Source organism: Lactuca saligna, chromosome 9 (genome assembly GCF_052625555.1).
Source record: "Lactuca saligna cultivar CGN05327 chromosome 9, ASM5262555v1, whole genome shotgun sequence".
NCBI lineage: Eukaryota > Viridiplantae > Streptophyta > Magnoliopsida > Asterales > Asteraceae > Lactuca > Lactuca saligna.
This window is the reverse complement of record NC_136425.1, coordinates 58,364,908-58,388,635: the sequence shown is the minus strand read 5'-3', so window position 1 is coordinate 58,388,635 and position 23,728 is coordinate 58,364,908. Positions and strand designations below refer to the sequence as shown.

Here is a 23,728-nt window from a genome sequence, read left to right as displayed (position 1 = left end):
ATTCGTGTAATGGATTTCAAACTCAGAGACCATCTCTACAATAAATTCCAAATAAAAACCAAAATTGGTACCTTTTTCGAAGTACGAGGACCATTTATGTAACTTTTCCATTTATTTATTTATTCGCCATTCTTAGCTAAGCCTGTTTTCAGAATCTAAAAATAGTTCGCAGCCTGCAATATGACATCAAGCTGCCGGCTGTACTTTGAAGGTCGACACTATTCATCGGAAAGCTACAATGTTGTTTGGATTCATCCACTTTTAACTTTTTCTTGTGTTTTCCTCATGGCATATTCGTAAATGTTCGCAAAAAAAGCTGAAAAAACGATTTAAAAAATATGAATTCTTTATATAAAAATCATATCTAAGTGTCCGACTATTCAAATTTTTAATAAACGGAATGAACGCATGCTCACCAAATGGCCTGCTTAAGTTCAAATTATAATTTTATGGATTAATTCCGTGAATCATGAACACCATGATTTGTAAAATAAATGTCAACTTTTAAAAAAGTCCAAGATAATGCCTGAGTTGATAAGCATGCTGAAAAGATGTGGTATTGAGGTCCTTTTAATGCTTAATTACACTTAAATTATAAAAGTCTACTCTTTATATTATTACCAAAAATGCAAGATGTCACAAGAAAATAACATGTTAATTCTGGTAAGGTTGACCTTTTTATACCCAGATGAAATTTCCTTATAAATATAGACTTGTTTAACAACCTAAAGCCACAAACCATATTTCTTAAATCTTTATCGTCTTTTTCATCCCTTTTCCCTCAAAGATGAAGCTTCAAGTTTCTGGTTTGAGTTTTATATTGATCTTCTTTCTTTTAGTTGATATGTCGAGTTGCAGAAACATGGTTGACCGGTCAACAAACAGATTGAAGAATGAAGAAAGAATAAGAGATAAGTTTGTTTCTACGTTTCAGCGACACTTTCACACAAAACCGGAGTTTAAGAATGAAGGCAATAGTGAGGATGCTTATTACAAAGTCTCTCATCGGCTTGTACCTGGTGGACCAAATCCGCTTCATAATTGATGATAAATGTTCTTGTGTTTATATGTAGAATTATTTGATTCTTTTTTGGTATAATTTGTTTAGTGGAATTGAGATTTTGAATCCAAGTATTGATTGCCATTTGTATGTGTATTTTCATCAATGGAAGAAGTACTTTGTGACTCGCTTTTTGGTCTTTCATGCGTATGTGTTCTGGATATTGGTAAACGGGTCGGGATATGATATGGGTCGGGTTGCTTTTATACCGATTTTTTTATAGGATTGGTTAAAGACGAAAAATAATGGAAAGAACCAAAAGTCAATTGGTGGGTCTTATGAGTTATGAGTAGTTTTAAATAAATGGCATCTATTAAGTAGTTATTTAATGTTTTAAACCTTTCAAAACCCCAAAAGTCCATTTCATTCTAGGAGGTATTCTAGGCTTTCATCTTTACATTTAAAGTTCACATTGTTTTGTTAAAAATGGGAACCAAGTTCTTATCAAACCTATCGAATTATTCAAGCTCTTGACTTATGCTTATTCAATGTATGTATGTGGGCTTCTTGATTTTTAGTACAAAATGAGTAATTGAGGATGAAAGTAAACTCTAATGTATATAAAGGTAGATGATGTCATGATATCATGTCTAATGAGATGATGACATGTGTGGTTGATCATTCCTTGAGGTGTTAAATGCATGCAGTGTAGATTTATAAAGTCATTGATTTTCTCTAATAATAGATTACAACATACATAAACTTGAATGAAATCATTTCTAGTTAGAGTATGACTCATACAAGCAACCATAGATTTAAAAATAGTCAAGTTTAAATCGTTATCTAGTCGAAATCGAGTCTTTACTTGAAAGAACCCTTCAAGCCATATCAATGCACATATTTCAAAGCATTTAACTTGAAGCAAATAACAACTATTTTTGACTTTTAAACATCTTCATTCTCCTATATAGAGTCGTGTGAGTTTTATCAAAATAGCTAATCTCAAAGAAAATACACCACAATATGCATCTTTAGAAGGAAGTTACCATAAAGACTTTTTCTTGAAATTATCCTAAAAAATCAATTTTTTTTAGTCAAATAAAGAGGCCACACAGTTAGAGTGACTGTGTCATCTCCTACACGTTTAACGTTTTGGAATGGGGTGGTGGGATTCACCTTTTCCCCAATTTGGTGACCCTCAAGGCCCTGTGTACACGTGTTTTCATATACCCTCTCTTTGTCGCACTCTCGACACTTTCATTATCTAAAACCTAAAAATCAATTATACGAGTTTGTTCTCTTTAGGAGCGCAGCAAAAGGAGCTACCCCAATTCGATCGGTGGTTGTTTTTTCAGTTTTCAGTTACAGATCGCTGAAGCACACCAGGTGTTTGTGAAATGTCGCCAGTGAAGTCGCCGCAGGAGCTCAGTACTCCGGATATTGCGAAAAAAGATAAGGTCAGCGTCTCAGCGAGTCTAATTAGGGTTCCGAACTTATCTTTTTCTTTGTCGGGCATAACCCATCATCAATCCAATATCTTTAATCCCCTGTTCCGAAATCCCAAACCTTGTTCATAAAATTTAGGGTTTTCTATTAACTAGTTACTCAAATGTAGTTTCTTAATCCTATTGGTAAATCTTCGGGTTTAGATTAAGTAGTTTAGTTCCTCATATCAGTTTCTTAATCTTATTAGGGTTCCTATCCCAGACACCGCGTTGTAACATTTTGACTATTAATTCTGCGTGATTCTCAATCGCATGCTTGATTATTTTGAGATTAAGTTCTAATATTTTCAAGAATCTAGCTTGTAGTTAAGAAGGGTGAAGAAGAAGAACTTCCTCCAGGGTGGAAGGTCGAAGTGAAAACACGAACAGGAGTAAACGGGATAAAAAAAGATCGGGTACTTTGATCCTAACTATCTTTCTATCTTTTATCATTTAACAAAGGGACAAAACAGTAATTCTTTCATCACCATCTTTCTATCATCCATGCTTCCAGTACTACACAGATCCGGCCACCGGATACGTATTCCGATCACTCGTAGACGTCCACCGCTATCTCAAAACCGGAGATGTGGGTCCACGAGCAAAAAAACCCAAAATCACCGGTAACAAATTTTCACCTTCAAATCGTTATTTTCACCACATCTCGTACCTAAAATTTGTTTCTGATTTGTCGCCTCAAATAACAGATAAAAAAATCGTTGAACAAAGCGAATCAAAGGAACAAACAATTGTTTCTTCTAGTCCTTTGAGTGAAACTCCAAATAATAATAAGCGATCACTAGAAGATAAATCAGCGACAAGAAGCAAATCTGAGTTACCTCAACGTGCTTCAAAAAGACTAGCCAGAGTCACCATTGATGCACCACCACCACCACCACCACCACCATCGTCACCACCACCACCACCATCATCATCACCGCCGCCGCCGCCAGAGCCTAAAACACGTAAGGCTACACGATTATCCGGCATCAAAACTGATGCACCACCACCACCACCATCGCAATCACCGCCAGTGCCTAAAACTAGACAAGCTAAACGGCAAGCTGCAATGGAAATTGAAGCACCGGTAACAACACCACCAGCACCACCGCCACTGCCGCCATCATCACCGCCAGAACCCAAAACCAGTCCTCAAGTAACCGCTAGACAGGCGGAGGAATCACAAACCCAGCCACCTGTTGTTTTGGCTATTTCAAAAGAGAAAGACAAGAAATCTGAACCACAAAAGATCAAAGACAATGATGGAATTGAAAATGCTGACATGGCATCCAAGCGTGTAGTAGCAACTCAAGAAAATCTTGAAAAGGTTAAATCTAAGTCTAATAAGAATCAAGAATCACGTACTGTATTGAGCCACCCTATCCCTGAAAAACAACCAGTGGAATCGGAATCACTGATTCCGATTCCAGTGGAATCGGAATCTGTGATTCCGATTCCAATGACTGATTCCCATTCCCATTCCCACCACAAGAAACAAGAATCACCTGTCAGAAACACGAACCCGGGTCAAGAATCGTGTATAAACTTCTGTTTGAATGATTTTTGGACAGACCCATGTATCGAATTTGCTGTAAAAACCCTAACAGGTGCGATTCCATTTGGGGAATTGAATAAAGTTGACAACTTTCTTCCATCATCTTCACCATTAGAGGTCCCCATGGAAGAGCTTTGGACAGATCCATGTATTGAATTTGCTGTGAAAACTCTCACAGGTGCAATTCCTGTGGTAGGGGAAGATCAAAATCCTGGAAATGGAATTCAAGATTATTTACATCATCAACCTAAAACAGGGAATAATAAGAATAATAAGCAGTTGGATTCAGTTGGAAATGGTGGGTTACAAAAGTCGGGTAATATTGGTTTTCATCAACAAGTTAATGGGAATAGTAATAATGGGCAATGTTCAAGACCCAGGTTCTTTCAGTAGGTAGGTGTTAAAAGTGTTTGTAACTTTTTTTTTTTTAGGTTAAAATGTGCAGGGTGTAGAACAGGTAGGATATGTTAGTTTTAAGGTGTGTGGTGGTGTTTTTGTTGTTGTATGGAGTTTGTAGTCTTTTTGATTTTTGTTGTAAAATGTACTTTCAGATGATAAATGGTTGATAATATGGTTAGAGAAGTCTTGCACCTCATGTAAATTCATATTCTACAAGGGGAAAATTGAGAAATCATTAATAGAGAATTAGGCTTGTTAGTTTTGATTATTATCCGAGCTAAGATAGATGAGGCATTGTTTCCATGTTTGATGTTTTTATCGTTTTTTTTGTCAAAAAAATGTTGGGATAATGATTTTAGATGGTAACATACTATTGTTTTTTGTCACATTTGATCGTTAAACTTTTTACTTTTTTTTAATAGTTATTTAACTTGTTGATTCGTGTAAATTTGTCCCTTATGATCGATATTAGCCGGTTTCAACGATTGAATCGGTCTGAGGTGACTTTTTTATCCTACGTGGCCAATGAAGTGACATCTAGGCCCCGATTTTGCCTCCCCACCTCATTAAAATTAAGAGTGAAGTCTCATTTGGTCCTTAAATTCGATTAGGGCACGAAGTCTCATTAACCCTCGATTTTGTCTCCTTCAATCTTTAACCGGTCTCTATAATGGCTTCATCATAATGCCCCACTGATCGAAACTTCATTGTAGTGGATTTCCACTACAATGGAAAGTTTGCACCCAACCTATTAGTATAATTTTATCCCTTACAGATAATCAGTGAGAGATGTTGACTTCAGTGCATTTGAGTACGAGCAGTTCATGGAATTCCTTCACAAGCTCACTAGAAGTAGAGGCAAAGACATCTACTTCTATTTTCCACAAGAGTCTTTAAGTCAAGGAATTCATACATGGGTGAATGACGGTGATTACAAAGAATTTTTGGATTTGGCTTATGCAAATGAGATGAGAATGAATGTGTATGTGGACCACCAAAATTGAACCAATCTTCAAATGGATTGAGGAAGAGGAAAATGAAGATCAAGACTGCAACAGTGAAGAGGATGAAGACTCAGTCTTGTTGGACACTTATTATGTTGACCATGAAGAAGATGATGTTGAATATCCATTCCTAGCCAACACAACCATGGGTGATAGGTTCTTAAACAAACTTTGTCTACATACAGTAAATATAGATGATGTATATGAAGATGTTGAATATGTTGAACCTCAATACCCTGCGCATGATGATAGACAACCATAGAATCAGATGAAACCACTGTTAGGTATGCGATTTTCTAACCCTGATGAGCTTAAAAACATGTTGAGCAACTATACAGTTACTAATGGATATGATATTTGGTTTGGAAAAAATGACTCCCAAAGGTTATTAGTTAAGTGTTGCCAAAAAAAAAAAAAAAAAAAAAAACAAGTCACCTACTTGTCCATTTAGACTTTGGGCCTCTTGGATGACTAAAGAGAAGACTTTTCAGATAAAATCTCTAGTTATTGAACATAATTGTAGTAGGGTGTTTAAGTTTAGGTCTATAGTAACTTATAAGTGGTTAGACAAACAGCTTATGAGTGAAATTATAGAGAAGCCAAAAATGAGTGTTAGGAAGATGAAAGCTAAGTTTCATCAACATTTAATATAAATGTGAGTGTGGGGCAATGCAGGTCTACTGTGAGGATGGATGTAGACACCATGCTAGATTCCACAACTTTGTTTTCTAAGTACTATGGTTGCTTTAAAGTTGTAGGTTGGAAGGAAGGGTGTAGGTCTGTGATTGGCCTTGATGGTTGCTTTTAAAGGGTATTGTTAGAGGAGAAGTTTTGGCAGCTGTAGGGAGGGATGCAAACAACCACATAGCATGGGATATGGTTGGAGTTGAGAACAAGGACACATGGAAGTGGTTCATAGATCTCCTAATGGATGACATTGATGGTGGTCTTAGTGCAGACATTACCATTCTTTCTGATGGACACAAGGTTTTCTTAAAAATCCCGGTTTTCTTAAAATCCGCTGTAAGTGAGCTACGCTTACGCAATTTTTAATATAGCTTTCAAATGATTATAGTAATGTTATTAGGTCCTTAAAATAATTATTTGGGCTATTATTATGAGTTATATTGAGTGTTATTTAACACTCATATAATAATAATAATAGTTAGACTATTAAATTAGTCTCGGTAAATATTAAACTAAACCGTAGTGGTATTAATACTAGGTTTTGTCGAGGAAAATTGTTTTAAGAGTAACGAAGTGCTGTCCGAGGGCCGACTCACCACCTTCCAGGTGAGTGCATAGTTACTTTCAGCTTACACATAGATATGAAATATTTTATATAAATTACGTGCTATGTGTGCATATTATCTGAATACTTGCTATCTATGCTGGATGAACATTTTTTTTAATGATTTAAAACGTATATGTATTTTATATCTACAATAATGTTGGGGTAAACATGGGTAGATATAATAGATGAAATATGAGTTGAATGATGAGTTGAGAGGTGTTATAGACCACGAGGTGAGGGTGAGAGGTGGACGATGTGAGAAGCCTTCTTCCCACATGATGGCCCCGTTATTCAGCAGAGTATGGGTTACAACCACGGACTATTCTAGACAGTCCAGTGGAACACTAGCAGGCTCGCAACCTATAGGTGTTGTGAACGATGTGTTCACCCGGTGTACTCTAAACCTTGGTGACCATGCAGACTTGGTGCCTAAACCTTGGTGATCATGCAGACTTGATGCCTAAACCCTGGCGACTATGCAAACTTAGTGCCCGATGTGTAAACCGTGGCAACGATGGATTTCTTGCCGATTCCTTAGGATAATCCTTAGGAATGAATGAACGAGGAATACCTGATTCTTAGGGTAGACCCTTAAGAGTAAAGAAGATAATGAGGATAGGTAATTGGGTTGATTGTTTGATTGTTAAACATAATAATCATATTATTGTGGGTTGAAAACCCTATGTACTCACTAGGTTTCCCAACATGACCCACTCAGTTTATTTATATCATAGGTGTTGATATGAAATCACATTACACTGAGAGATTAAAGAGATGTAGATCACTAGTGTAAATAAATGTAAGTTCTGTTTATGCTTATGTTTCTGTATTGACGATGACATCCCAAACGTTTTAAAAATGAATACAATGCATTTATTCGAAAATGTTTTGATAACGTATTTATCGTGTTTTTCTGGGAACAAATTCCGCAACATTTTTATGAAAAAGAAGTAATCTGATTTTTTACAAAGCATAAACAAAATCGGTCGTTTATGGCCGTGATTTTGGGGATGTCACATGCTTGGCTAAATTAAAATTGGTTGACTTTTGTTGAATCCTTTGAACTTTTGTTGAATGTTGAAGAATCCATGAACTTGTTCTTAAATCTTTATGGGAATGTTTTGTGTTTTAATATATTATCACTACTTGTATGTTTTTATTCATAAGTTTAAATATGTTTGTGGTGATTAGTTGGCTAATTTCTTGATTAAGTAAATGATCCTCAAATTAGCAAGCAATAAATGATTCTTATGTTGTTTTTGCTTCACACAATCATAAAAACATTTACTCTAACATGGTAGTGAAAGCATTTAACTCCTCTTGGATTTGGTGACTTTTTGGTTTTTAATGCTAGCTGACTTTCACTAATTACATGCTTAATGGGAATTGTGACTTTAACTAAGGAAATTGTTATGAGTTTCTCTAACCATTTTAACAACTAAGAAAAGTCTAGGTAATCTCAATCTTCTTGGATTACTATAGTCAAATTAATGATTTAAATCAAGTATTGCATCATTGGATTCTAATGATATGTTCATTAAAAGTCAAAGTGAGGAAACCTTAAGTCAACCATCATTCTCTTATTGATTTTACATCAAACTCTTATTTTTGTTGAAATTGTCTATTTAAATCTTAGTTTAATTCTAGTTTATTTCACGTATTTCAAAATATCAAACCCCCCATTTTTAATTTATTATCATTTTACAAGTATTTTTACAAAGAGATTTTTCATAGAATTATAAAATTGAACCAAGCTCCGTGGATTCGAGCCATTTACCACTATACACTATTTTAATGTGTAATATTTAGGGTTATTAATTTTGTTGGCATCGAAAACCACCAGTAGAAGTGGACAGATGCAATATTCTGAAAGGAATTTTAAAATGGCATTGAGGAAGAAGATACCTGGGGTTGGGAGTAGTGCAGAGAACCCTACAGTCCTTGATTAAGTTAGTGTGTAGGTAGTGGGTGGGCACATCTTTAGTTATCAAGTTGTGATGTAAAGACAAAGTACTATGTTTTTTTATGCTTTTCTTTTGGTTGTGTGGGCACATGGCGGCCCTTCTTTTGTGGTCCCTATCAGTAATCTTTTGTCCCATCTTTTGTGAATGCAGACAACTATTTTCCTTTATTTAATTTCGAATATAAATGGAGTATTTCAATGAATCCAACCACCACATTCAATTACTTTCTTGTTATATGTATGCATTGTATTCATTCCATTCAATTACTTTCTTGTTATTTGTATGCATTGTTATCTCAGTGATTCCATTCCACTTAAAATTATTTCTATGTATTCATTACAGTCAAAGAATGGAATCCTATATGTATTCATTGTTATATGTATGCTACTTTGTGATTCCATTCCAGTCAAAATTACAACATTGTGATTCCAGTCCAAATTACTTCTTTCTAATTCCAGTCAAAATTATGTATTGATTGTTATATGTATGCTACTTTGTGATTCCATTCCAGTCAAAATTACTACATTATGTTTCCAGTCAAAATTACTTCTTTCTAATTCCGATCAAAATTACTTCTTTATGATTCCAATCCAACCAAAATTACTTCATTCTACTATAATGTGATTCCAGTCAAAATTACTTCTTTCTAATTCCAGTCATTCCAGTCAAAATTACTTCATTCCATTCCAACAAGAAGCTAAGATAATGCATTCATTCTAAGGATGAGCAGCAGAAGCGGGTACCTGCTTTCGGAACCGGAACCGCCTCAGAACTGCTGGTTCTGGAACTGGAACTGCCTTAAGTGGTTCCGGTTCCAGTTCTTAAATTTGCGGAACCACCTTAAATGGTTCCGGTTCCAATTCTCATTTTTACAAAACCGATACCCGCTGGATACCCGCCGGTTCCGGTTCCAATACCGGGTACCCGAAACCGACGGTTAACCGGAACCGGAACCGACGGGTACCCGCCTATTCTAAATATATATATATATATATATATATATATATATATATATATATATATATATATATATATATATTAATTTTTATATTATTGTTGATGAGATTCAACTAACCTTTAATCTATAAAGATCGATTAGATCTTGAACAAGTAAGTAAACAAAAACGATATAAACACAATAATAAGAACAAGACAAGATGGAATCAAACGTGTCGAATGATTAAACAAAATCCTCTGAAGAGCTCGATTAAGAACATCAACTGTAGAGGATTGGAAGGTTACAAGAACGATCAAAGAAACCTGATATCGTCTAGATGTACCGCTATTCTCGGATCTCTAAAAACCTTAACCTAATATGCATGCAAGCGTAAACTTATATACAAAACATAAAAGGTTCACGGTTGGACAGGCCCAAACCGGAATACAAAAAGCCTTATGCTAAACGAGCCCAAAATACGCAATCTTCAAAAATGATCTCCAGCCCAACAATCTCCCCCTTTGCGTCAATTTGGAGCGAGACCTTTACTAGTTACTGGGGCCAGCAGCTGAAGCAGGTACCTTCTTCTTCACGGTACTCAACAGACATTTGGTGATGGAAAGAATGGTCTGTCTAAACTGGATGTACCAGTTAATCATATCTTCAAAATACTTGACATCATCAGTCGAGTTCTCTTTACACCGTTTGACAATGAACAACACATGCTCCAAACAGGTTGTGGTGTAAAGATGCTTGTCAGCTAAAGCGAAGAGACATTTCTGTCCTTCCGCTCTAGTGAACATAACCGAGTTGCGTCTCGGGTCGATCCTGCCCAGTAGCATTTGATTGAGATCACTGGCCGATCCCACAGGAGCAATTTTGGGTTTCTTCTTGAAGACTGTGGCGACCTCCTGATCCATTAGGGCAACCTCCATGATGTAGCAGACTAACATCCTTTTGACATGGTCTAGAATGGGACCATATTCAGCTTCATTAGTCAAAAGGATATTATACAGGACAATCCAATCATGAGGATTTAGATTCGGTAGATCTGCCAGGGAGATAAGATGAGCAGTTCTTGCAGATCCCCGAATCAACTTGAACCGAACATTTATAAAACGTCCCTCAGTATAAGATTTCAGCACCCGAACGTTTACAATCTTCTGGGCGCTCCAAGTAAGGAATTTTGGACGAGCAGCCGCCAGATAGAAGTCAATGAGCTCCCTGTCAAGCACAGGGTTCGGGTGAGGGACTTCAAAGATGTTAGAGAAGACGTGGAAGATGAACGCCTTTCGAGTCAGCGGCATATCAAACTGCGAATCGACAGTGTTGTTGCAGTCGAACGATATAACCGGCTCGATCCATAAGATGCTGGGAGTTTCAATGGCCTCTTTGATTAAACGTTCCCTGGTCCAGGCAGGGAAGAGAGTCTTTCGGCTCTCAAGGAGATCGTGGGCTTCTTTTTGTTTGCGTTCGGCTTCAGTAGCCTCTCGCGCCACACGACTGGCATCTTCATCAACCTTGCGACTGTTCTTTCGTTTTAAAATGTCAGCAATGGTCTCCTTATCGCCTTCTTCATCTTTGTCCTCAGCTATGTTTTTGCCTTTGTCCTTCACACCCGAGCCTAAAGCATGACCAATCGGAGATGGTTCGGTCGTGTGAGTAGCTTTGGAGGAAGGAGGTGGTTTTGATCCTGTCTTCTCATCTCCCCCTTGTTTCGGAATGGACACGAAACTTGGGAGCCCTTCTACTTTGTTAAGAAGATCGATGGCTGGAGAGAGCTTTTCAGCAAGGGAACGCCTCACCGAAAAGTTTAAGATGGGATCGTGTGCTTCCAAAATGTTGGATATAACAGCGTGAACATCCGAAACACACGTCTTGACCACCTCCCGTTCAGATCGAAGATCTTCCAGTTGTTGTTGGGATTGAGAGAGTTGAGTTGTCTTGACCTCAAGTGCGGTTGTTTTGGTTGCCAGATCGTCCATTAATGAACGCTCGGTTGCAAGATCCTCTTGTAGTTTGTTGAGGCGAGCATCAATGGAGGCACGAAAGGCCGAGTTGTCGTCGCTTATGGTTTGGCGTAGAGTAGCGAACGAAGGCAACTCCGATGAGACAAAGTTGTCCAATTGTTGGACAATTGGTTCCAAAGATGTCTTTGTGGCATCTGCACTTTCCTGCAGGGACTGCAGCAGGGTAGAGGCATCAGAAAATAGTTTATCGACTTTTTCTGTCGCTGCCTCATATGCCCTGGTAGATGCTTCAATTGCAGCAGTTGCTGAGGCCGCTGAATCATGTTGAGCCCTGGAGAAGGCATCAACAATCTTCTGAAGGGCAGCTTCAGACAGAGAGGACTGCTGGTTGGAAGAGGAGGCGAGAAGTAGGTCAATCTTCTCGTTGAGCTCTTTGAGATGCTTCTTGGTTACTGGAGCATCATCCTCATCGTCACTTTGAACTTGAAACGGACTATAGTAGACCGAATCAAAGATCATGTTTTCTCCCCCAAGATAAGGGTTTTCGCCCTCAGATGCATTTTCAGGAGATGAAGGGGGTGGAGAGGTTGGGGGTGTTGTGGGTTTGGTTGGATCAGGTTGAGTGGGTGATGGTATAATTTTGGTTGGTGGTTGAGTATGGGTAGTTTCGGTTGTTTGGGCTTTGGGTTGAGGAGGTTCGGTTACATGTGGTGATTCGGTTGTAGTTGTAAAGATTGGTGGAGGGGAAGGAATTGGGGAAATTGGTAGTTCCATCTCTGGGGTAGGGGACCGAGGTGGTGTGTTGCCTCGTTGAGGAGATGCGTCCCCTTGAGAGTCGTCAGAACCCGAACTCTCACCCTCAGAGTCACTCGAAGAAGAGGGTATTACAAGCTTTCGCTTCGGTTGGGTCTTCCTCTTCTTCGGTGGTGGGGATTGTGCAGCTTTCGGTTGTTTCCTCTTTTTAGGAGAAGGCCCCTTTGGAGCTTTGGACGTTTTCTTCCCTTTGTCTGCCTTTTTGCCCCTGCTCACCGGTTTGTCTGCATCGTGAATTGACCTGAGCATTTCCGGGGTCAGATCCCTTGGACCAGATGGCCGTAGCTCCTTGAGCTTCCGAATCAACCTGCTATCAGAAGGCACATCACCATACATTGACTCCGGGATAGAGCCAATAAAGGAGAATTTTGATGCATCTGAGACGATGATCTTCTTGGTATGGAAAGTACCAACAGAAGACATCGATGCACCTTCAGCAGTGGGAACATCAAATCCGTCCATGGCCCATTTTGTGATCAGGATCCAGAATCGGGCCAACAAGACCTCAGAGTATCGGGATGAAAAGGAGAGGCTTTGAATAAGTTGTTGCCATAGGACAAACCGATAATCCAGGTTAATCCCATTGTAAACCCCGTACATGATGGTGAGGAAGAGACGACTTGCGCCATCTGATCCTGAACTTCTCTCCGACAAGCCCTTGAAAAGGACTGTAAATAAACCGTTCCATTGTGGCGACAAGTATGACTTTTTGAATCTTGCGACAGAGGTGAGAACTTCTGTGTATCCCATGTTGTAAAACATGTTATACAGATGACCAATCTGTATCGACTCCGGATGAACTCTTGAAGGGTCATCAGCAAACCCTAGCAAGGTGCAGAAACATGGACGAGAGACGGAGGTTTTGTGTTCTCCAATCTCGAAAAACACCCGGTCGACAGCCTTGTCGTAATATGCAGTCGCGTAGACCTGCGATAGGGCCACCATCGGCACCGATTCGATTCTGGTATGAGCCGGAACAAGTTGGGAATACTTCAAGCACTCTATGACCGGCGACATATAGGAGTCGTACGCCAGTGGGTTAAGATCAATGACCAGACATTGTTGTGGGCGAATGGGAAGGATCTGTGAGGTAGCATGAACTGAAGAGGAATCAGCCATTGTTGTAGGTATGAAGAAGATGATGAACAGGAAACTGTTTGGGAGTATTTGCGTTCTGGAAATTTTAAAGGTTGTAAAGAGGTAAAAGGTGGTGTAGTGGGCTATTTATAGTGGGTGATAGGAGAGAGAAAAATCGTTTCAAATCTCTTATGGATGACAGTTGGGGCGTGCGATGATCACGTAGGAGAGAGAGTGTCAGGTTCCTAGGATCACGCCGTCCAACAAGCGCCGTTTCATAGGGACAAGCCGTTACTGTTTCCACCCGCGCATTTAATGCCACAGGACAAGAGAGAACTTAAGGTTTAAAAGAGGATTCCCATTAAATTACGATCAACCATTTATTAAGAAATGTTGAAAGGCTTCTTTTAATTAGGCTAAATAAGAGTGGCTTGAAAAGAAATAAAATCTCAGAAAGAAAAATAAGAACACGATCCCAAGGGAAGAAATGTTTTGGGTTTAAACAATTTCATAGGAATCACATAAAATTGGAGATTTTAATAGGGTACTTTCGTCAATTCTGTAGTGAAAAACTTGAGCAATTTAATTGTTCACCGTCAATTCATTAGGTGTTGAATTTTGGGTTTCACTTAGTTCGTAGTGACACAATACTAAGATCATAAACACAGATGTTGTGTAACCATAAACCTCAGTGGTAATTTCTGAGAGTCTCAAGGGTTACTATGATGGAATGAGTGTAGTGGAGAAGTAATGTGGAGATGGTGTAAGAGAGCGAAGTACCTCTGCTGCGAAAAGAAGGACCAAGCAGGAAACTCTTAACTCATGTGAGAAAAGAGTGAGGTAGCTCACGATTAGAATAAATGAGTTGGCCTTATTGGGAAGACAAGGTTTGTGTATACCAGGTCATGAGGGCCATTATTCAAAATCTTATGAGGCTTGAGACACATACAGCAGCATGCTTCTAGGGACACTTAGGTATTTCATCAAATTTATCCCCATAAACGAACACGAACACACAAGAAATGAAATTTTTTTTTTTGGAGATTTTGAGATTTGAAAAAAATAAGACATAAAAAAAAAATTAGACATAAAAAAACTTTAAACAACTTGAAAATTTGACAAATGAAAAACCGAACCCGAACATTCAGTTGGTTTCGGTTGTTGAAAATTTTGAAAAACCGAAACCGAACCCGAACCTTCGGTTTGGAAGACTTCAAAGTTCTTGTGAGCAGCATAAGCCAGAAATATTCTAACAGATTCTAGCCTAGCTACTGGAGCGAAAGTCTCTTCATAAAAACCCATTTGAGACCAACAACCGAAGTATCTGGAGGAGTTGGAATGAGGCGCCAAACCTTGTTCCTTTCAAATTCGTTTAGCTCGTCTTGCATTGCTTGAACCCAATCAGAGTGATCTAGGGCAGTATTAACTGTCTTTGGTTCAACTTTTGATACGAATAAGTTAAACATGCAAAACTCAACCTTTGAAAATAAGGAAGTCTGTTTTGCCTTCAGTTGTGATCGGGTCAGAACCTTTTCAGAAACATCGCCAACTACTTGAGAGACAGGATGATTTCTGGTCCATTTGACAAGAGGAGGGTAATTCGGATCAAAGGTTGGGTCTAGTTCAGCATTAATTATTTCGTCTGGCTCAGATTGGCTATCGTAACCGAGTGTCATGTCATTATGTTCCCCCTCAGTTGATGAGCTTTGAAAGACATGAGGTTCAGGTGTTTCTTGTGGTTCTGAGCTTCCTGGTGTTGAGGCCTCTTCGGTTGATGAAGGACCTTCGGTTGAAGTTGTAGAATTTGGCTCCCCCTGGACCTGTGAGCTTGGCTCCCCCTCAACTTGTGAGCTTGGCTCCCCCTCGACTTGTGCGCTTGGCTCCCCCTCGACTTGAGCGCTTGGCTCCCCCTCGACTTGAGCGTTGTTGGATGGAGAATCGTTAGCGGTTGAATCTCCTTCATGCATTCTTCTTGCAGCATCTTCGACAATCTGCTTCATGTGATCAACTTTGTTGTCTGCTACACCTGCTTCGGAGAGTGAAGCGTTCTCCGGTTCGTCAAAGAGCTCCAGAAATGTGTCATATAAGTTGGCGACCGAGACTGTAACCTGGCCATTTAGAGGAAAGATTTCCCCAGCGTTGTCTTATTTAGCCTGTAGCTTCTTGACATAGTTGTCATCAAAGGTCACATAGTATGTCTCTTCAATCTTTCTCGAACGCTTGTTTAGGACCCTGTATGCCTTGGATGTGAGCGAGTAACCCAGAAATATTCCCTCGTCGGCTTTGACATCAAACTTGTTGCGGTGTTCTTTAGAATTAAAGATGAAACACCTTGAGCCGAACACATGGAAAAATTTCACATTTGGCTTTCTGTTGTTCAGTATCTCATATGGAGTGAGCGCGAACCTCTTGTTGAGATAGGACCTGTTCTGTGTAAAACAAGCAGCCGAAATAGCGTCAGCCCAAAAATAAAGAGGCAAAGAAGCGAAACTTAGCATGGTTCGGGCAGCTTCACACAAAGATCGGTTTCGTCTTTCGACTATTCCGTTCTGTTGCGGTGTGTAGGGAGCTGAGAAATTGTGACTTATTCCCTTTTCTGCAAGAAACTCTTCAAACTCCCTGTTCTTGAATTTGAGACCATTGTCGCTTCTGATGTTGCGAACAACCTTCTTGAGCTGTACTTCAATTTGCTTGATAAACACTTTCAGCTTTTGAGTCGCTTCAGATTTGAGCTTTAGAAAGAACACCCATGTAAATCGTGAAAAGTCATCAACAATAACAAGAATATACTTGCTACCACCGATGCTTTCGATAGATGAAGGACCACACAAATCGATATGAAGTAATTCGAGTGGTTCAACAACTTTTGTGTTGATTATAGATGGGTGACTTTGACGACTCTGCTTCCCCATTTCGCATGCAGTACATAAATGATCTCTGTCGAACTTGAGCAATGGAAGACCCCTAACATGACCTCCAGTGACAAGTCGGTTGATATCTTTAAAATTGAGATGAGATAATCTTCGGTGCCACAACTAGCTTTCGTCGGATTGAGCTTTTGACAACAAGCATATAGCTGGGTTTCCTTTGATGGGTTTAAGGTTTAAGGGAAACATTTCACCCTTTTTCTCTGGCTTGAGAATCACTTTCTTTGACTTTTTCTCTATGATTTCAGAACCTTCATCATCGAACGAGACTTTGAGACCTGTACCTCCAACAAGCTGAGATACACTAATTAGGTTGTGTTGGAGTCCTTCCACATAAGCCACCTTCCTTATAGTAAAGTCCCCATTTGTTATCATCCCGTATCCCTTTATGGTGCCGAAAGAATTATTTCCAAACTTGACGTTGCCACCATTTGCAAGAGATTTGTATTCCCTAAGCTCCTCTTTCCTCCCTGTCATGTGACGTGAGCAGCCACTATCAATGTACCATTCTTTGTCGAACTGCTCGTCACTTATAACCTGCAAAAATTAGACAGATTTAGGAACCCAAAGTTTCTTGGGTCCACGTGAGCTTTGCATGGGAACGGGAACAATAAGAGAGACATCAACAAGATAAGTTCGTTTTATAAGAGTTGTTTCATCTTTCCTTTTAATGGTAAAAACTTTTATTTTGTTAGGATTGGGTGAGTTAGGTTTGGACTCTGGTTTGGATTCATTGACCTTCTGCTTCCCCTTTTGCTCAGCTGACGAATGAGATTTTTGAAAGCAAGAGGAATCAGCTTCAGAGTAAGACGAAGACGAATCGGTGGGAGTAGAAGAATTAGAAGAACGAGAAGAATTTGAACGAGAGGGTTTGGATTGAGAGGATTTTATGGCTGGAGACTCTAGGTGACCCTTTTGCTTTTGATCGTTGAAGGGACTGACCTTAGAGTTTTGTTCTCTTTTGACTTCGGAACCGAACCTTTGCGTTCGGTTGGAGCTGTTTTTGGAACCAAACCTTTGGTTTCGGTTGAAGTCTTTTTCAGAACCGAACCTTGGCTTTCGGTTGATATCTCCTTGTGAACCGAACCTTGGCTTTCGGTTGATATCTTCTTGTGAACCGAACCTTGGCTTTCGGTTTTTGTGACTTTCAAGCTTTCCTACAGGATTGTTATCATACTTCAGATTCTTGTCTTGATGAGAGAAATATGCATTCTGGGAATGCCAGAATTGTTTCCTTTCAGAAAGGTTCTTCCTGTATCTATTGTTCCTTTCTCTCTTCCTATTCCTCATCTGTGCAGGTTGATGATGAACATTTGCTTTCGTTTTCGGTGTCTCCTTGGCCGCTTCCTTTTGAACTACAGGAGTTTTACTTTGAGCCGAAGGAGCCAAGGGAATGCCTTCTTTTGCCGAGTGATCATTCTTCTGAGGAATATCTTTTGTACCACTGGTGCTTGGCTCATCGAAGTTGTTCGGCTTATTCAAGGGTCCAGGTATGTATCTTCCTTTGCTCTTCCAGGAATTTCTTTCAGATAAACCAATGGTTTCGTCTGCATTATCAATTGGAGCTTCCCAGAAGTACTCATCGCAGCCATCAGCATTGTCTTCGTTTACAATGGCTACAAGTTCAGCTGTTTGATGTTCGGTAACTCCTGTTACCTTGTATACTTGATTCGGAGTGGTCCTGACCTTTTGATACACAACATCTTTCTCAACTAATTTTGGGGACTTTTGATGGGACAACCGAGCGAACTCCACTGAATTTTCAGAAATAAGATTCTTGTGGTTTTCAGGTTCGGTTTTAATAAATTCTGAGCAGTCAACCGTGTCCTCTACAGAAATTTCGCTCATGTTTCCGTCCTCGTTAAGCTCAGATGCATTTTCAACATCAATTTTGTTTTCTGAGCTTACGTTGGCGTTTAAAGAGTCAAATTTTTGCATGGTTTCGGTTCTCAGTTTAAGTCTGTCATTTTCATCCAAAAGATTTTTAAGCATGTCCTTGTGGTCTTTGGATTTAATGAAGGACTCAATTTTGTCCAGTCCATACATGTAGGTCGGATTGACATCATCAGACGATATCACACTCTCACAATTGTAGGCTTCGGCATCGATTTCTTCTTCCTTAAACTCTAGGAAGGGCAAAATCATGCGGTGGATCTTTTGGCCTATTTCACAATCCAAGTGAAGCTGAGTAATATTAGAATACAGACGTTTAGCAATTAAACAAAAAACATTCCGCTGTTTTAACAATTTTAAATTGTCTCTTTGCAAATAAATGTTTTCATCTTTAACTTTAACTAATTCCGACTCTTTTAACTCTATCCACATTCTCCGCTCCTCACTCTTCGACGCCGCCCTGCTCAATTGATCAGTTAGGTTAGAATTGGTGACTCGAGTTTGAGTTAAGCTACTATCTAGATGAGAAATTCTTGTATTAACGTTTTTTTAGTTCTTTCTCATATGAGGATGAGGGTACTTTGCATGAAATAAAAACAGATTGTACCTTATTTATCAGTTCATCGAGCTCACTGAACTGTTGGCTAAGTGGTTTGGCCGCAAAACACATATCCTCCTGTACCTTCGGTCCATCACTTCCTCCATCGGCGTTATATCCCCTCATTTGAGATACGTCAGTTACCATGAAGCATCTTCCACCACTGCTTTCCTCCTTAGCCACATAAGCCTTTCCATGGGTAGGCTTCCTCACTTCCTCGTCTTCTGAGTCGGTAGACCAAACTTCCGTGCTATCGAACTCATCACCTTTAACCGAACCCTGCACAATAAGAGCATTAATAGAAGGGTTAGCGGTAGACTTTTTCTTTCTCAACTCGTCCAGTCTTTTCTGCAACACAGCTTCCTCGTCATTCCCATCATCTTTTTCAGCCATCTTCTTAAGGACGCAGTCCTTAGCATAGTGGTTTTTCCCACCACAGTAGAAACAGCTTACTCCGGAATCGCCATCCACCTTCGGCTCCTTCTTGTGCTCCTCAGCCTTCGGTTCATTGTTCACCTTTTCAGAGCTGTAACTCCCCTGCCAGTTTCGGTTTTTGTTGCTGGGGAATCTCTTCTTTATGAACCTCTTGGGATTGGACACCATCATGGCATAATCCTCTGATGTGAGATCATATTCCTCCAGGTTGAGGTCTTCATCCTCCATCACAGCTTTACTTTTAGATAGGAGGGCCAACGAACCAAGACTAGTAGCCACATTCTTTTCTTGCACCACAATCTTCTCTTGGGACTTGAGAATACCCACCAGTTTCGCCAAAGAGTATGATTTAAACTGCTCATGGGCTTTAACTATGGAAACCACTGCTCTCCATTCAGACCTCAGACCATTCAGGAAAGTAACCTTCTGTTCAATAAGCTTCCTTTCAATATCGTGTTTGATCATCTTGCTGAGAAGATGATTGAAGCGATCAAATGTCTGGGTCACGGTTTCTTCGACTCCTTGCTTGAATTCTCCAAACTCAGATAAAAGCAAAGTCTGAATAGAATGTTCAAGATCCTCGTCTGTAGAATACAGTTCACGAAGTCTATCCCAAACTTCCTTTACCGTCGTGCATGAGCTAACCAATCTGAATGTGTCGGACTGAAGGGCGAATCTGATCAACCTTAATGCCTTGATATTGCACTGGAATTTATCCTTTTCATCTTGTGCAATATCCTTCACGTCCTTTAGCAGATCATTGTACTCTTTTTGTGTCTTGATGATTCTGGACGTTGCAGAATGAGAAAACGGTCCATCGGTGATGGCTTCCCAAATGAGATACCCATTATCCTCTGATCCAATAACGTAGTCTTCGAAGTGATGCGCCCATACTTCATAGTCATGGGTGTATAAGATTGGAATCTTTGTCGTCGAACCAATGCTGTTGGAAATATTAATAAGGTTTGATTGTGTCGCATCCATTATGATCGTAAAAACCTGTTCAAAGATCAGACTTGTAATAAAGCAGATTAGGGCAAAATAATAAATATCAAGATACGTCAATAAAGAGATGACGGCTCAATAAATATTGATAATTGCGGAAAAACCCTAATGGAAATCTTTTTCACAGAAAAGATGTGTATCAATTACACAGCCTCCTGCTCTGATACCAATTGATGAGATTCAACTAACCTTTAATCTATAAAGATCGATTAGATCTTGAACAAGTAAGTAAACAAAAACGATATAAACACAATAATAAGAACAAGACAAGATGGAATCAAACGTGTCGAATGATTAAACAAAATCCTCAGAAGAGCTCGATTAAGAACATCAACTGTAGAGGATTGGAAGGTTACAAGAACGATCAAAGAAACCTGATATCGTCTAGATGTACCGCTATTCTCGGATCTCTAAAAACCTTAACCTAATATGCATGCAAGCGTAAACTTATATACAAAACATAAAAGGTTCACGGTTGGACAGGCCCAAACCGGAATACAAAAAGCCTTATGCTAAACGAGCCCAAAAGACGCAATCTTCAAAAATGATCTCCAGCCCAACAATTGTGATTTTGTTTTTAAAAAATAGAAAAAGAACTTATATCTGATTACACCTTAGTCGTTTTTAGGGTTTTAGTGAGTCATTCTTACCAAAAAAACACCGACACCCCACACTACACTCTCTTCTTCTTGTTGTCACTCTCGTCAATGTCGAAGGCTCAATCGCAACTACTTTCTTAGTCGGTTGGCTCAATCGAAGCTTCATCTGTGTTCACCATCTGAATTTTTATGTTGTTTTCGTTTTATGTAACATAATTTGTTGATAGTTTTGATTAATTATGGTTTTCCGATTTGTGATTAGGGTTGTCGTGAAGAAGAAAGCAGCGCCGGCTCCGAAGAAAGCTCCGGCAACACCCTATACCACACTCATCGTGTTCGAATTCTTATTTGTCTAACAAGGTATGTAGAAGCTTTCACCGGATACTCACTTTTTCCTCTTATATGTCGTCGTAGTATGTGTGTGAATTTTCATTTGTGTTTGTGATTGATATTCAGATATTGTATTTTGTTGTAGTGGAAGAGATAATACACTGGCGTTTTGATTGTACCAACAGGAGTTGGTGCTTCGATTAGAGGTTACGCCGGTGATGCTTTACCTGTTGCTCGAACCCTAGCTTCAGTAGCCGACTGCGTTATTTCTCATCCCAATGTATGTTTTCTGCTTCTCTGTACTTCTTTTTCAAATTGTGATAATGTTGTGGTGTGATGATTCTGTTCACAGCAGCTAGAATTTAAGTTATCCCTTCCCTCCAAAACCTAGATTTTCTTTAATAATTGAAAATTCACAGGTTCATAATGCAACAATGATCTACTGGCCAATGCCAAATGTCATGTACACAGAAGGTTATCCCCTATATTAATTTGAGTTAATACATACGTCATTACGTAATATATGGTTACATTGTCATGATTTTGTTCGTGTAATCAGGTGGGATTAGTTCTTGATGTAGGAATTGAGGAACAACTACACATTCATCATCTCCAAGTAGCTGATGCAACAAGAGCATCACTTGGTTTACCAGTTATTGAGTATAGAAATCAAGTTTCCATGGATATCTTGCTTTTAAGAACTTGCAGGTGGAAAAGTGGATCAATCCAAAGAATGGACAGTCAACAGGGAGGATAAAACATCTTGATTCCCTAATAAGAGTTGTAGAAAAATTGTGTGATCCATCTATAAATGTTGCTGTTGTGGCTTGTTTTCTAGATGATGACATGGAAGATGTAGATGGTGTTCTTGCATTTGTATCTTGGGAAAAGATGTTGATAGTGTCATTCTTGTTTCGATTATTGCATTTGTTACTGTTTAGTTGCCACCCCTCTTGTTATATGGTTTTGATTTATTTTGGCAATATTTTTTTTATGATTGCAGCAAAGTTGATTCGAGTTAGGAATGTGACTGGTTTTCTGATTGCAAAGTTCGATGATGTTGTTGTTTCTATTTTGCTATTTTGTGTTGTTTTGCTTTCTTTTTTGTTATTTTGTGACTGTTTATGTTTTGTAGTTTGTTGTGGACTTGTTAAATTCCATTTGTTGTTGTTTTGTTGTTTTGAGATCAAGTTTTTTTTTTAATTGTTTTAGTTTACATCTTGAATTCCTATTACTTATAAAAGTTAATTTCAATGGCATGTATAAAATAAAAAAAAATTAATATTCAAAAACCCGGGTACCCGGAACCGGAACCGGTCTTGGCGGTTCCGGGAGCGGTTCCAAATTTCTAGGAACCGGTGTAAGCGGTTCCGGTTCCAATACCAATAATTTCGGAACCGCCGGTTCCGGGAGCGGTTCCGGTTCCAGCTAAAATAGGCGGGTACCCGGTTATGCTCGTCCCTAATTCATTCCATTCAAACAACATCTTTTAATACATCATTTCACATAATTTCATCATATACATGATGATCAAAAAAAGAAATCCTATGGTAAACTTATATACTTTTTCCTTCATTGCAATGGCATTCGAGTACTTTTCGTGTGCTTTTCGTTCTTCATTTGTTCCATGTCTTCCTTCACCTTCTCTTCTTCGATCTTCAACGCTACTGATTCAGCTTTCATTCCCTCCACCACTTCCATTAGAGGCATTTGTATAGGTTCTACATCCAACCATTTCTAATATTTGCATTTCCCCTTCAACACAAATAACTCATAAGAAGATTTCAAATCAGGAAAAATGAATCAGAAAAAGGGGGAAGACTCAAGTGAAATAGCTTACCTCATTGCACACCATGAAATGCCTCCCTAGATTCTTTGGTGTTGTTAACGTTAGAATACGTGCAGGGAACCCACAATCACACGTTTTTGGATCGTTCACTATTGATTTCTTGCTTGATCGATTTAGGGACGATGAGAAGCTTTAGGAGGAAGCCATCAGGGTATTAGGGCACAATAAAGGAACCACATGCACCCCTCTTTTAATAACATTAGCCCTACATACCACGTGGGGTCAAACTGACACATAAGATCGATTAATCTTTGCAACCGGCAAAAAGCAATTGTAATGGGAAATTTTACACGAATCAACAAGTTAAATGACTATTAAAGCACGAAAAAAAAATATAGTGACCAAATGTGACAAAAAACAATACTATGTTATCCTCTCAAGTCATTATCCCAAAAATGTTTTTTATCATGAAATTTTTTTTTTTTTTTTGGGGAAAAAATTTTGTTATTTACAAAAGGGTTGGAAAAATATGAGGTCCCTTAAGAAAAATATGTTAAAAAAAAAACACGAGACTAGTGAAAATCGAAAAAAAAAAAAATTATAAAAATGGAGGGTTCGATTACGAGGTAGGACAAAAGTACGAAAGATGATTAAA

At 38.9% G+C, this 23,728-nt stretch overlaps 1 protein-coding gene across 1 annotated transcript; it reads left to right on the top strand.

Moving 5' to 3' along the window:
• Positions 1–2,109: 2,109 nt before the first annotated feature.
• LOC145015668 (uncharacterized) lies at positions 2,110–4,621 on the top strand. The gene is made up of 4 exons (XM_078974138.1): positions 2,110–2,457; positions 2,805–2,900; positions 2,999–3,107; positions 3,192–4,621. The coding sequence occupies exons 1-4, from the start codon at positions 2,398–2,400 to the stop codon at positions 4,430–4,432; spliced, it is 1,506 nt and encodes a 501-aa protein (XP_078830264.1). The 5' UTR covers positions 2,110–2,397; the 3' UTR covers positions 4,433–4,621.
• Positions 4,622–23,728: the final 19,107 nt, after the last annotated feature.